A 13,278-nucleotide genomic window follows, 5' to 3' on the forward strand; every position below is an offset into this window, starting at 1 on the left:
ATTTTTGAGCAGAACTCCCAAGAAGTCTAACTTCCTCCAAAGTCCTTCAGCATGTACACTTTTTGTGAATGTAAAATAAATGCTTAAAACCTAATAAATCCACTTTCCCTCTGATACACTAAGTTTGAGGGAAAACCCACAGGATAACATCTATCAAATCCATACATTTGACGAAAGTTAGTCATGTTTAACCTGACACAAGTTTACATTTCTCATAACTTGATAGTTTCTCAAGAAACATAGACAACGTTAAGACGCAAATATCTAGAAACCATTTTTTAAACATTCTAAAGACTATACACAGTTTTCAAGTATCATTTAAACGAAAGTAGTTTAATTCGAGTGCCATGCTATCAAGCTAGAACCTGTCATAGTTTCGGCTGAATAATGTACTAAAAAGTAGAAAGGATTGTATTTATTAGTTATAGATATAAGAGAAGCGTTACCGTACATATCATACACACTATTTACATAATTTACTACCGATAAAACTATACAACTGGAAGGAAAACATGTATAGTAGATCGCTTACAACAAAGTGCACATAGTCATATATATTTAAAATGTCGCTGGTGGATTTCATCTTAACTACTTTGTCCCCCCCCCACAGAGTTTATCAAGATAATTTTACACATCGAGAAAAATGACTGAGTGACACAGTTTATCAATTTACCTAAGTCATTTTGTAGAAAATTCAAGGTCCGAAGACTAGACGATATAGTAGCTAACTGAACTTCATTACAACAATCCGGATTACTGCGCATTATGTTCAACATCTATATTCAATCACAGCTAGTTATGTGTTCGTCGCTATAAGTGTAAGTTTTGTGGATATCTATAGTTTCATGTTGTAAGCCTTCATGTCCTTCAGGTATTTGGGGGGGGGGGCTTCATTAATCATTCAGATGTTCTCCCTAGGAGTTTTACATGCCAATTCTCTAAGAAATAGATTCTATGAACTAGGAGCACTAGTGAAGAAACTAAGGCCACTCATCGTAGCTGTGATGGAAATTTGGTTAGTCTATGACTTCGACATTACTCCAGAATTATCCTGATACCATTACCTAAGAAGTGACAGACATAGATATAGGAAAGGAGGTGGCGTCCTTTTATACATAGCCAATAATATAGATATCCGCTCCTCCGTTTGCGAATACCATGATAGTGGGAGTTGTGAAATCATAAGCTGTGAGCTCACTAAAGAATGTTGTACATTTATGCTCGGTGTCATCTATCGCAGCCCAATCTGTTTAGCTGATGACTTTATTTTAGAGCACATTCAGCTATGGAGTGCAAACAACAGATGCTTGATATTAGGAGACTTTAATTCACCTGATATTAGTTGGGCTGAGATGACCACGGTAAGATCTATAAACTCATTTGATAGTAGGTTCTTGATAAATGTAATGGAGCATGTATTAGTACAGCATGTATGCCAACCCACACGTTTTGGTGTAAATCAAGGTTCGTCTTTGTTGGACTTGGTAATCACTCATGCGTTTGAGGTTATAGCCAACCTAAATATTCTATTCCGGCGTTATCAAAAAACGATCATGCTGCTTTGTTATTCACGTTTAGAGCTAGTGACATGATATACGATCACGTTAAATCCAGCCCAAATGTATGGAGAGCTAACATATCAGCCATTCAAAAGTGCGCTGCTAAGACAGATTGATCAGTAGATACTAGCTCATCAGTTGAAGCATGGTCTATATTTAAAGGAGAGTTTATTTCAGTTACGTCCTCGTTTATACCATACCTGGTACCACGTAGACCAAATAACAATCCACCATGGATAACTAAAAAAGTCAAGAAACTTCTTAGACATAGGAAAACCCGACCGTTGCTGCTACCTTGACGTGGTGGTCGGGCTTGCCTATCGTGATGAACTAATCGAGCTATACTGGCTGGAACAATCGTTCCTCAAGGTCCTACCATGCCAGACTGGTCGGTTGAAGAGCGGTAAGACTAAAAGCAGCAATCCCAAGGTCCGAAGTCGTACTGCCGACTGTACAGAGGTGTGACGGCAGTAAGGTTTTTCCTTCAGACAACCAGCATAACAGCGATGCTGCCTTCCCACAAGGAGGGGTGGGGTTAGAAAAGGTCGACCCTAAAAATGCACACCTCGCCTTATCCCACGGATTTCCGTCTCCGGCGGTAAGGTCCTTTGAAGAACGGAGCTAACGTGTCAAAAATCCCCCACAAAAAGGCCGTGCGTGACCGGCCTCAAGCAGTTGTCCCTTGGGCACTGCGGTCACGCTCCCAGGTCGTTAAGACCAACACTAATCCAACTTCTTTTTCAGGTCCCTCGAGAAATACCCTTCCACGGTGTAGGCAGCCGGGAAGTGATATTAGCCCTAATACCCATAACAGCACACGAGACCAAGTTGGTCACTTTCAAATCCTTCCTACACCTAATAACACTCTTATCTCCACGACTAACCCTTTATCACCTCGCACCGCTAGGGCAAGCGATTCAAGTACACGGAACGTTATTCCTGGTCTCCTGAAACACGCTCTAAACTACATGTCGGAACTTTTAACGTCCGAACATTGTGCCAAATAGGACAACAGGCTTCCTTAGCTAGGACTTTAGAATCTTACACCATCGATGTGTGCTGCGTCTCCAAAACGCGCATACAAGATCCGAGTGATGTCATTCATTTGACCTCACCTAATCAAAATAAAGAACCATCTCGATACACGCTTCGTGTATCAGGAAGCCTTGATGCTGCTTCCCGTGGCCTCGCTGGAGTAGGTATAGCATTAAGTCCTAGGGCAAAACTAGCTCTTTTAGACTGGATCCCAGTAGACAGTCGTCTATGTGCAGTCCGACTAAACGGATCAGTAAGGACTCGGAAAGATAGGGAAACTCGTCGTTGCCTCTTCGTCGTCTCTGCCTACTCTCCCACTGACTGCAGCTCAGACGATATAAAAGATGAGTTCTACAGGAAACTTTCTGACCTTCTCCGAAAAGCTAGGCGTTCTGATGTAGTAATAGTGGCTGGTGACTTTAATGCTCAAGTAGGTAAACTAAGTGAAAGGGAAAGACACCTGGGTGGATCTTATGGTGTCGTGGCTAAAAGAACAGATAACGGCGACCGTCTCTTGCAGCTGTGCTCAGATAACCGCCTACTTCTTGCAAATACTAACTTTAAGCATAAGGAAAAACATCTTTTGACATGGCGACCCCCGAATTCGTCCCAACGTTGGACCCAACTAGATCACATCGCTATCAGCCACCGATGGAGGGACTCGATAGAAGACTGTCGCTCATTCTGGAGCACATGTTTAGACTCAGATCATGCTCTAGTGCGAGCACGTATCTGTCTGCGTCTTACTGGACGTAGGAAAGACACTGCAGGGAAACCTCTTACGGTTCTACTTAATGATAGCCAAGCTAAGAATATATTTCAGGAACAACTGGAAAAACAGTTAGGCAGCCATGTAAGTTATGCCCACCCTGAGGCAGCGTGAAATGACATCCGAAAAGCTGTGGAAACAGCAGTGATATCCGCTAGTAAGGTAAACCATAAGGTCAAGGAGAAACAATGGATCTCGGCAACATCTACCGCATTGATAGATGCTCGAAAACTCATCCCACCTGGCTCTAAACATAACGAAGAGCGGAGTCAGCTTAAGCGCAGGCTAATAAAAAGCCTACGCAATGACCGTGAACAGTGGTGGGTAGCGAAAGCAAGAAAGATGGAAAAATCAGCGGCAATAGGTAACAGCAGACAGCTATTCAGACTTGTTAAAGAAACCGGTATCAGGAACCCAAGTATCAGTGAAACCATCTCAGATAAAGATGGGCATATCATTCATTCTCAATCCAGGAGATTGGATCGATGGGCAGAACACTTTAGGGATCAGTTCAACTGGCCTTCAGCCACACTTCAGTTACCCACGATCCCCAGTCGTCCTGAATGGCAAATTGATGTAAGTCCTCCAACTCTCTACGAGGTTGAAAAAGCTATAGGAAATCTGAAACGAGGGAGAGCGGCAGGCCCTGACAGGTTTACTCCTGAGATTTTTAAGAAGGGTGGTCCAGTAATAGCAACGAGATTGACTGAGGTCTTAGGTAGAATCTGGGAACTGGACGTAATTTCATCTGACTGGTCCCAATCACTGATTGTGCCAGTCTATAAGAAAGGACAAAAGTCCTCCTGTGACAATCACAGAGGGATCAGTTTGACTAATATAGTGTCTAAAATATTAGCTTCAATAATACTAGGTCGCCTAACCAAAGCTCGTGAAGAGCAGACTAGAGAAAACCAGGCTGGTTTTCGACCTGGACGTGGTTGCATATACCAGATATTCACCCTACGTCAGGTCCTAGAACATAGACATACATTCAGACGTCCCACAATCGTAGTATTTCTTGACCTTAAGGCGGCATTTGGCTCCGTTGATCGTGAGGTTCTATGGCAGTGTTTGTCACTGAAAGGAGTACCAAAAAAGTACATTAACCTCATAAAGGCTCTCTACTCGAACACAACTGGTCGAGTTAGAGCCTATGGCGAACTGTCATCAGAATTGGTTACCTCAAGTGGTGTTCGTCAGGGCTGTCCACTCTCCCCATTCTTGTTTAACTTTGTCGTTGACATACTTTTAGAGATAACACTTTCATCATCTCAATCTCCAGGAGATGAACTTTTACCGGGAGGCTCACTTGTTGACTTAGAATACGCCGACGACATAGTTTTATTTGGTGAAGACGCTGACAAAATGCAGAGTCTTCTGACGTCTTCCGACGTGCAATGCTTTATAGTGTAGGAGCAGGTTGGAAGAAAGCTAGGGGCGGCCAGACCAAAACATGGCATAAATCCATGAAGTCACTGACAAGTGGACTGAGCCATATTGGTAGGTGTAGACTACCTGGTTGGGATTCGTGAGATGATAGCAACCGATGGTTAGAGACCTTGAATGACATGGCTCAAAATCGTTTGCAATGGCGAAGGTGTATCCACTCTTTGTGTTCTCCCAAATTCTAATCTTCTGAATTCCTCATGTCCCTATCTTTTTTCTCTTTCCAAATTTATTTCACTGTATTATACTCCTTCAATAACATCTTCAAACCCTTATCTTTCACATAATACTTATACTCTTACTACTTCTACCAATATGGGATTTGAATCGACAACTTCATCTCTGTGCTAATGTGGTATGGCAACTCGAACTGATGTACGTACGTACGAAGTTCTACGTTGTAACTGACTGACTGACTGAGAGTCTTCTGACCACTATAAGCAACAATGCAGGCATGTTCGGGATGCGATTCTCTCTCTCGAAATGCAAAATGTTACTTCAAGATTGGGTTGCATCGACACCTGAACTAATGATAGTGAGTGAAGTAGTTGAGAGTGTTGACCACTTCACTTATCTTGGGAGTCTCATCAGTCCTTGTGGTCTAGTGTGTGACGAAATCGCAGTACGGGCACAGAAGGCTCGTCTAGCTTTCGCCAACTTGCGCCATTTATGGCGTAGGCGAGATATCCGTCTAGCAACAAAAGGACGGGTTTACCGTGCATCAGTTCGTTCCGTCCTACTTTATGGCAGTGAAACATGGCCGATAAGAGTAGAGGATATTCGTAGGCTACTAGTATTCGATCATAGGTGTCTTCGACGCATTGCTCGTATATCCTGGGACCACCAGGTAAGTAATGCAAATGTTAGGAAACGGGTACTAGGTAAGGATGGCAAATCGATTGATGAAGTAGTGAAACTTCATCAGTTGAGGTGGCTGGGACACGTGTTACGTATGCCCAACCACCGACTGCCCCGACGTGCAATGTTTTATGATGTAGGAGTAGGTTGTAAGAAAGCTAGGGGCGGCCAGACCAGAACGTTTATTTATTTTATTTTATTTAAACACATAAATATAGGTACAATGGGTCACCAGATACATATGCGCCTCACAAATCTCATTTGATTTGTGTGAGGGCTGTGATACTGCCCTGATCCCCAGACAGAAGCAGGTGGTTTTCTTAGGGGGCTACACCCCGAGACTTCGACCTAAAGGTCTGATCCACAAGGCAGTGGAGCAGCGTCAGGAGATGCAGTCCCATGGTAGCCGGTGACCAACAATAGGTTCATACGCCACTCGTTCCATCAGGATCCTGGAGCCCATGTGCACCATTGGTTTGGAATCGGGGTTTGCCAACTTCCCTAGGTGGGCCCTCCATGTCCACCAACCCGGTTAAAGCGCCGGACATTCGCTTTTCGTCCTCTCACTTTCGTAAACAACACCCCCGCCACGAGAAGGCAGTGAGTAGGACTTCCCTGGCAGAGGCTATATATTCGCGTGGCCATGTGAGAGCATTTCGAGAGGGAGAGCGGACTCTCCCCACTCTCGGCCGTACCAGGGATTTTGGGGGCAAAACGTGGCAAAAATCCATGAAGTCACTGACAAGTGGACTGAGCCATATTGGTAGGTGTAGACTACCTGGTTGGGATTCGTGAGATGATAGCAACCGATGGTTAGAGACCTTGAATGACATGGCTCAAAATCGTTTGCAATGGCGAAGGTGTATCCACTCTTTGTGTTCTCCCAAATTCTAACCTTCTGAATTCCTCATGTCTCTATCTTTTTTCTCTTTCCAAATTTATTTCACTGTATTATACTCCTTCAATAACATCTTCAAACCCTTATCTTTCACATAATACTTATACTCTTACTACTTCTACCAATATGGGATTTGAATCGACAACTTCATCTCTGTGCTAATGTGGTATGGCAACTCGAACTGATGTACGTACGTACGAAGTTCTACGCTGTGACTGACTGATTGAGACATAGGAAAAACCATTGGAATATGTTCATCTGTACAGGCTTAGAACAGTATATATCCAGCTATTGTAAGACTAGGAATGCTTGTAAGGCGTTGATGAGTAAGACTAGATGGTCATATGAAAAACGACTGGTTAGGAATTGTGAATATAGTCCAAAACGGTTATTCTCGTATATAAAAAGGAGAACTCAGAGAAGTGATGGAATCCCATCACTTTTGGTACACGAAAGTCCGTTAATATTGGCAAGAAATGATACAGAAAAAGCTGAAGCTTTATCGGAATATTTCAGCAAAGTATTTTTTTATCAGTAATGAGGAACGACCAATGATTTATTGTGATTGTGGCGGCTTGTCGATGGATCTTGTAGTTATTGAGAAAGGAACTGTCTTAAGATTACTTCAACATCTCAAACCTGATAAATCCAGTGGTCCTGATGATATTCATCCTAGGATTATGAAAGCACTATAAGGTGGAATTGCTGAAAATACAGCAATACCGTTTGATGTCTCTACGGCAGTCCAGACTGCCAAGAGACTGGGAAGACGCGATAATTAGTCCGGTGTATAAGGTGGGGAGTAGAGATTTATTTAGTAACTATGGGCCCGTCAGCTTAACTAGTGCAGTTGTAAAACATGGAAAAAACTATTCCGATGGCTGTTATAAACTATGTGGAAGGGCATAATCATTTACTCAGGGAACAACATGGTTTTCTGAAAGGCCTATCATGTTTAACAAATTTGCTTATTGCAAGAGAAGATTGGGCTACAGCAAAAGATCGAAATATTCCTGTAGATGTTATTCCCACAGGTCTAAATAAAGCCTTTGATAAGGTCTCCCATCCGGGTCTTAAATCAAAACTGGAAACTTTTGGAATTCATTATACAGCCATAGACTGGAGAAGCGATTTCCTTCATGATAGGAGATAAAGAGTAAGGGTAGATATAGGTCCCTGATCGTGGGAACCTGTAAAATGTGGAATTCGAACAACAAGGCGCAATCCTCGGTTCTCTTCTCTTTTTGCTTTATGTAAATGAATTACCAGCTGTAGCAGTCATCCGTTCTACTCTTCACCGATGACATAAAGGTTTGGAGATCCATACATAGCATGTCAGATAGAATATTGTTACAGGATGATCTCAACTCATTGGTGGCAAGGGTAGGCGGATGGTCACTAGGAGTGAATCCTAACAAGAGTGTAGTGATGCAATTAAATAACTATGATGATTCGTATCATGACACAATATGTGGACTCGTGTTACCCAAAGTAAGGAGTCATACTCAACAATGACCTATCCTATAGGGTATTATGGGTTATTCGTAGGTTTGTTCAGTATTTGGATGAGGAATTGTTTCGATTTTTATACCCGGCTTTCGTGCGACCACATTTGGAATATGGTATTTAAGCAGTGAGTTCTTGTTTCAAGTATGAGGTGGATATGTTGGAACGAGTCCAACGAAGAGGGACTATAATGGTAAAAGGTCCATCTAGCCTATCATATGAAGACAGACGGAAACATCTCAACTTATTTTCGTTATCTTAAAGCAGAACACGGGGTGATCTAATATTGGCTGGTCGTATCCTGAACGATGACCTTGGTATTAATGTCTTTTTCTTTTCCTTCCGTCCAGGACTGATCATTTGGGAGGACATTCGAAGAAAGTTAAAAAACCGAGATTAAATCGTCTACATCTGTAGTTTCATTTCTCGCACCTAGTAGTGGATTATTGAAGTTCTCTACCAGAACATGTAATATCAGCACCTTCTGTTAATATATTCAAAACGAGATTGGAATTCCACAATATTACAAACCGCAAGGATTAGCATAGGTCGATAGACCTCCTATCCTTATACAGAAGACTGTAACCATCTATAAATTTATAATTGCAGCCAACTTACAAACTGATCTCGAAATCCCAAGTCAAGTGATATTTCTAATAGCACAAATTTAAATCCTGATCATCAATACCATTGAACATAATATGGTTCAAATGGTTGAGGACGGAATAGAAGAAGCTTTCGCTTAACGGGCTTCCGTGTCTAGTAGCAGTGGATCACCAATACCTCCAGGCAAAAACTATGCAACAAATCACAATAGTCCGATCTTTGAGAATGATTCTCACGAAGTACGGTTTTTAACTGAAATCTTCACTTAACTCCACTAAGATGTTAGAGATAACTTTTGTGTACAATTGAGAACACCAGAGGCGCAAGAGGGTGGTACATATGAAGTAGCTTGTTGTACAAATAAATTTAGACATGGGTTAGTAACCACTTGAGGAATATACCGTAGTACATGTTGTCTTGCTGAAAACTTTGTCCCAAGTCACATCTGTACACTGAGTGAGGCTGATGGTTGTCTCATTACTAAAGATTCCAACACGTCATATATCAACATGGGTAGAGCTTTCAATTTTAGGTGGTTGCTTTGAAGTCAGCCTACTGACAAATACTATTCAATGGACACTCCCACTACGTATCGCAAGGCCGGCAGATACCGACTTAGGACATGAACCATCACTCATGGACACTGCCCATGCACATCTCTGTGACAATTTCACCGACATTCAGAATCATACTCGCTAGCAAACTGTGATCACGTTTTATTGTACTTTGAGTTTCCGACGTAATATACCGTTGCATCTGCCTCATGCCCCATGGTGAGGTAACACTTTGGCAATTGGGGACTTCGTTATCGCGACAGATTGGCCGTTCAAATGCGAATGGAATGAGTTCAAAGCCACATTAGAGTCCGGAACATTACCGTTCATTCCATGGTTAGCGTGTGAGCTACCACATTGCACTCCATGGATAGGTTGAGAAGCATTAAAGCTGTCGAACACTATACTGGGACTAACCCTTGCCAACGGACCACAAACGATTTAAGTGTGGATACTGAAAAATCTGTAATATATATAGAAAAGGACCATAGTAAGATCCCGCTCCACTTGCAAAAAAGTTTGATATACATCTACCGTACTTGCTCAAAACAATAGTTTTCATATACAAACTGAAGGACAAGGTGAAGTAACAGAATTCGTCAATTATCGTTGCACAAAAATTCAGGTATACTACATGAATCAGATTTGACCAGGCCTGAGAATTTATCAAACTATTTCACCGAGGTCTACTCTACGGGTATTGTTAACAGCACTTCCCGCAGCCACACCACTGAGATACCAGCCATAGGACCAGTGCGTGCGACTGAGGAAGCTGTTCTTCAGTTTCTCATTAACCCCAAACTTGTAGGTTACCGGGTTCTTATGAACTACATTCATGATTTCTGTATCAACTAGCGGACACTACTGCAGGACCACTGGCGATGCTGTTCAACATGTCCCTCTCACAAACTCAACTCCTTAGGCATTGTAAGGGTGATGTGGTTTGCCCTACATTCGAGTACGAGAGGAAACCGATCGTGTCCGCATACCGACCTGTCAGTCTAAGCAGTACAATATTTAGGTTATTTGAAAAAACAATTCTGGCTAAGTCGCTAAATTACCTAGAACCCCACAGTCTTTTAATTCCAGAGGAACATGGGTTTCGGAATTTTGCTAGCCATTTGATAAGATATCTCTTAGGGCATATCCAGAAACTCGCCAACATTGGAATAACAGGTGTTGTACAATAGTGGATTGGAAAATTCCTGTAGAGCGCGAAAGTAGATGGAAAACTATTTGAAATGAAGTCAGTCCAAAATGGTTTACTCAAAGGCAACATCTTAGATCCCCCATATTTCTTCCCTACCTTCACAGATTACCGAAACCTCCTACGTCGATGACACCTCTGTTTGCCTAAGATTTAGAAATCTGGAGAACAGTAAGCAGTGAAGTCGAATGTCTTTATCTCCAAGCCGACTTAGACAAATTCGTTAGATGGTTCCATGATTGGTACTTGGAAATTAATTCTGGACAATACATATCACACACGGAAATAGTTACCAGTATACAATCAACGGTACATCGCTTCCACGCGAGTATGAACAGAAAGCAACAGTAACTTGACTGCGAAACAACTATACATTGCAGTGCAGTGGCCCTAAAACGTTTTCGAGCGCCGGCCATTTCCCCAGGCATTCAAATGCTTTGTAGGGATGTTCAGGATTTTTTACTGGACGTATGTATGTAAAGTACTCCATCCAAACAACTGGTCCATGTTTTACTAAGGATGCTGAAATAGTCGAGTGTGTTGATTGTTCGGCAACCAAGTTAGTGACGAGTCTTTCCAAACTTCCTTACGATGAGCTGTTAAAACGTGTAAACCCTATGTCCTTGTTTTATTGAATAACGCTAGGTGACGTTATATTGATATTCCGTACTTTTAATAATGATTTAGATTTTGATGTGTCTTATCGTTTCGCTCCCAGCAGAACTAGTCACCTCCAAGGCCACAACAAGAACGTTTTAAAAACCGCGACCTAGTAGGCGCAGAGTGGGGTATTATCTTTCTCATCGAGTGGACAATGGGAGAGGGCAGCCCTGTATCTACTATCTTCTTTGGTAGCATATCAAGCTTACACTCAAGACTTTACCAATCTTGAAAAATCTGTATGGTGCTCAGTAAGATCACTTAACATCCAGACTCATATACAGGATGACTACTGCCGACACCGAGCACGACAAGCGTAAGCTGGAGGGTTTATCTCGCTCTGCTCGTCTCTGATACACTCAAAAGACTTCAATCCTTCCATAGTTAACTTCGCTGAACACACATATACTAGAGGTGACAACTCTACTGAAGCTCGGTTCTTCAACCCCATTGAAGATCTAGGCTTATACAGAAGTCTGAAGTTAGCAGCTCGGCGGATAAATAGTCAGACACCGTCAAGCTTAGACTGCATATTTACGAACAAATAATTCTTAGTTCAAAAACCCACAATCCTGGCTCCCCTGGGTAGTAGTGATCGTGGCGTCACCCGAAACTCAGCAGGACTCTCAGGAGTGGACATGAGTGTTGACTTGGCGTATCAGTAACCGCCGCATCTCGACAAGGACACTTCTCCTGACCCGGGTATGGTTCATTTTGCTATACTAAGGGAAGCGGCTTCAGTCTTGACAAAACCGCTTAGCGTTAAGTTCTCACATTAACCAAACCGAGGCATGGCACCAGAAAATCAGATGTTGGCTCACATAACATTAATTTTCAAAGGAAGTCGACTTAGTGAACATTCAAGCTACCGGTCAGTAGCACTTCTCCCAATACCTTCAAAAATCATGGAGCCCTTGATATGTGACGGTCTTCAAGACCACTCAGTATCCATAAATGCCTTTTCACCTTAAAAGCACGGATTCAGGAAGGGTCACACTCGTATAACCAACCTACTGACCGTGGTGGATAAATGCACAACCATCCTTGATCACATGGGGAAAGTTGACATTATATACTTTAAAAAATTGGAACGTTTCCAAAGGGTAGTCACGAAATCAGTTCGGGGAATCAAATTCAAAGTTTATGAAGAACTCCTCAAATCACCGAATTTCTGTCAATTAGAGTATAGGCGTCTGAGATGACCTAATGACTTATGGAATTCTAAACACTCCTAGGCATCTCCTTGGATTCCTGCTTGAGCTCAGTCGCAGCGCAAAGATTGGGGGTAACACTCAGAAATCGGGGGCTCAATATAGCAGGATGAATTGTAGGCACTCCTTCCACTATTTGTGAGTAGTCAAATTCTGGAATTTGCTGGCGGCTGAGCAAGTCCAAACGACTTCCCAGGAGTCCTTCAAGAGGAAGATTGACATTGTTTAGGGATTAGGGACGGTATCCCGCTACGATTTTCCAATTTTTTCTCTTTTATCGTTAAATACACCTAAGTCTCTCACTAGAGGAATCAGTGATCCACTGCTTTCAGATTGGAAAGCCAGTTATGTGGAAGGTTCTATTACATCCAGGGCCATTTTAAAAAAACTTGAAATACATATTTTTAAACTATTTTTGTGTAAATTGGGATCCTTCAAGACATTTACATTGGTACTTAGTAGAGACCTGGCGCGATTTTCGTGTGGTAACTGCCTGTGTGCATTTTGGAAGTAACTGTTCGTTGGGCATTCCTGTTCGAAATGGTATGTTTCAGTCGCTTTTAATTGATTCAATATAGGCTCGTAGTGCAGAAAAAGCTATGTAGGTTTTTATGATCTTTATTCGGAGTGTGTTTCAGGACTGCTCTCGCTCGTTGGAGAGCAGTTTATGTGGATCGTGTTCAAGAGACGAAGAAAAGGCCATATATCGCCTCTGAGTGCACCGGGTTGAAGGATTCTCTATATTACAGACGTCAAATTGTTCATGAGATATCTCGAAAAATAGCTCAAATACAGAATCGTGTGACTCGTTTCTTCTGTTCAAAATTTTTACTTTCAGCTAGCTTAGGTGAATACAAACTAAGGGATTTGAATGATGACATAAACAAGCTTATCCGAGAGAAATCACACTGGGAAGACCACATAAAAAACCTTGGGGGTCCTGACTTCAAAGTATAGTTGTATTTTTTA

The 13,278-nt window shown here is 42.2% G+C and overlaps 1 protein-coding gene across 1 annotated transcript in view; it reads left to right on the top strand.

Moving 5' to 3' along the window:
• Smp_126720 (hypothetical protein) overlaps positions 1 to 13,278 on the top strand; it is a gene marked incomplete at its 5' end in the record, with an annotated part of 34,904 nt that overhangs the window by 11,302 nt on the left and 10,324 nt on the right. The window contains one exon of the mRNA XM_018794033.1: positions 12,938 to 13,260. Within this exon, the coding sequence (XP_018648486.1) occupies positions 12,938 to 13,260 (323 nt within the window). The remainder of the gene's footprint in view (positions 1 to 12,937; positions 13,261 to 13,278) is intronic.

The sequence above is a fragment of the Schistosoma mansoni genome, chromosome 1 (assembly GCF_000237925.1).
Source record: "Schistosoma mansoni strain Puerto Rico chromosome 1, complete genome".
NCBI lineage: Eukaryota > Metazoa > Platyhelminthes > Trematoda > Strigeidida > Schistosomatidae > Schistosoma > Schistosoma mansoni.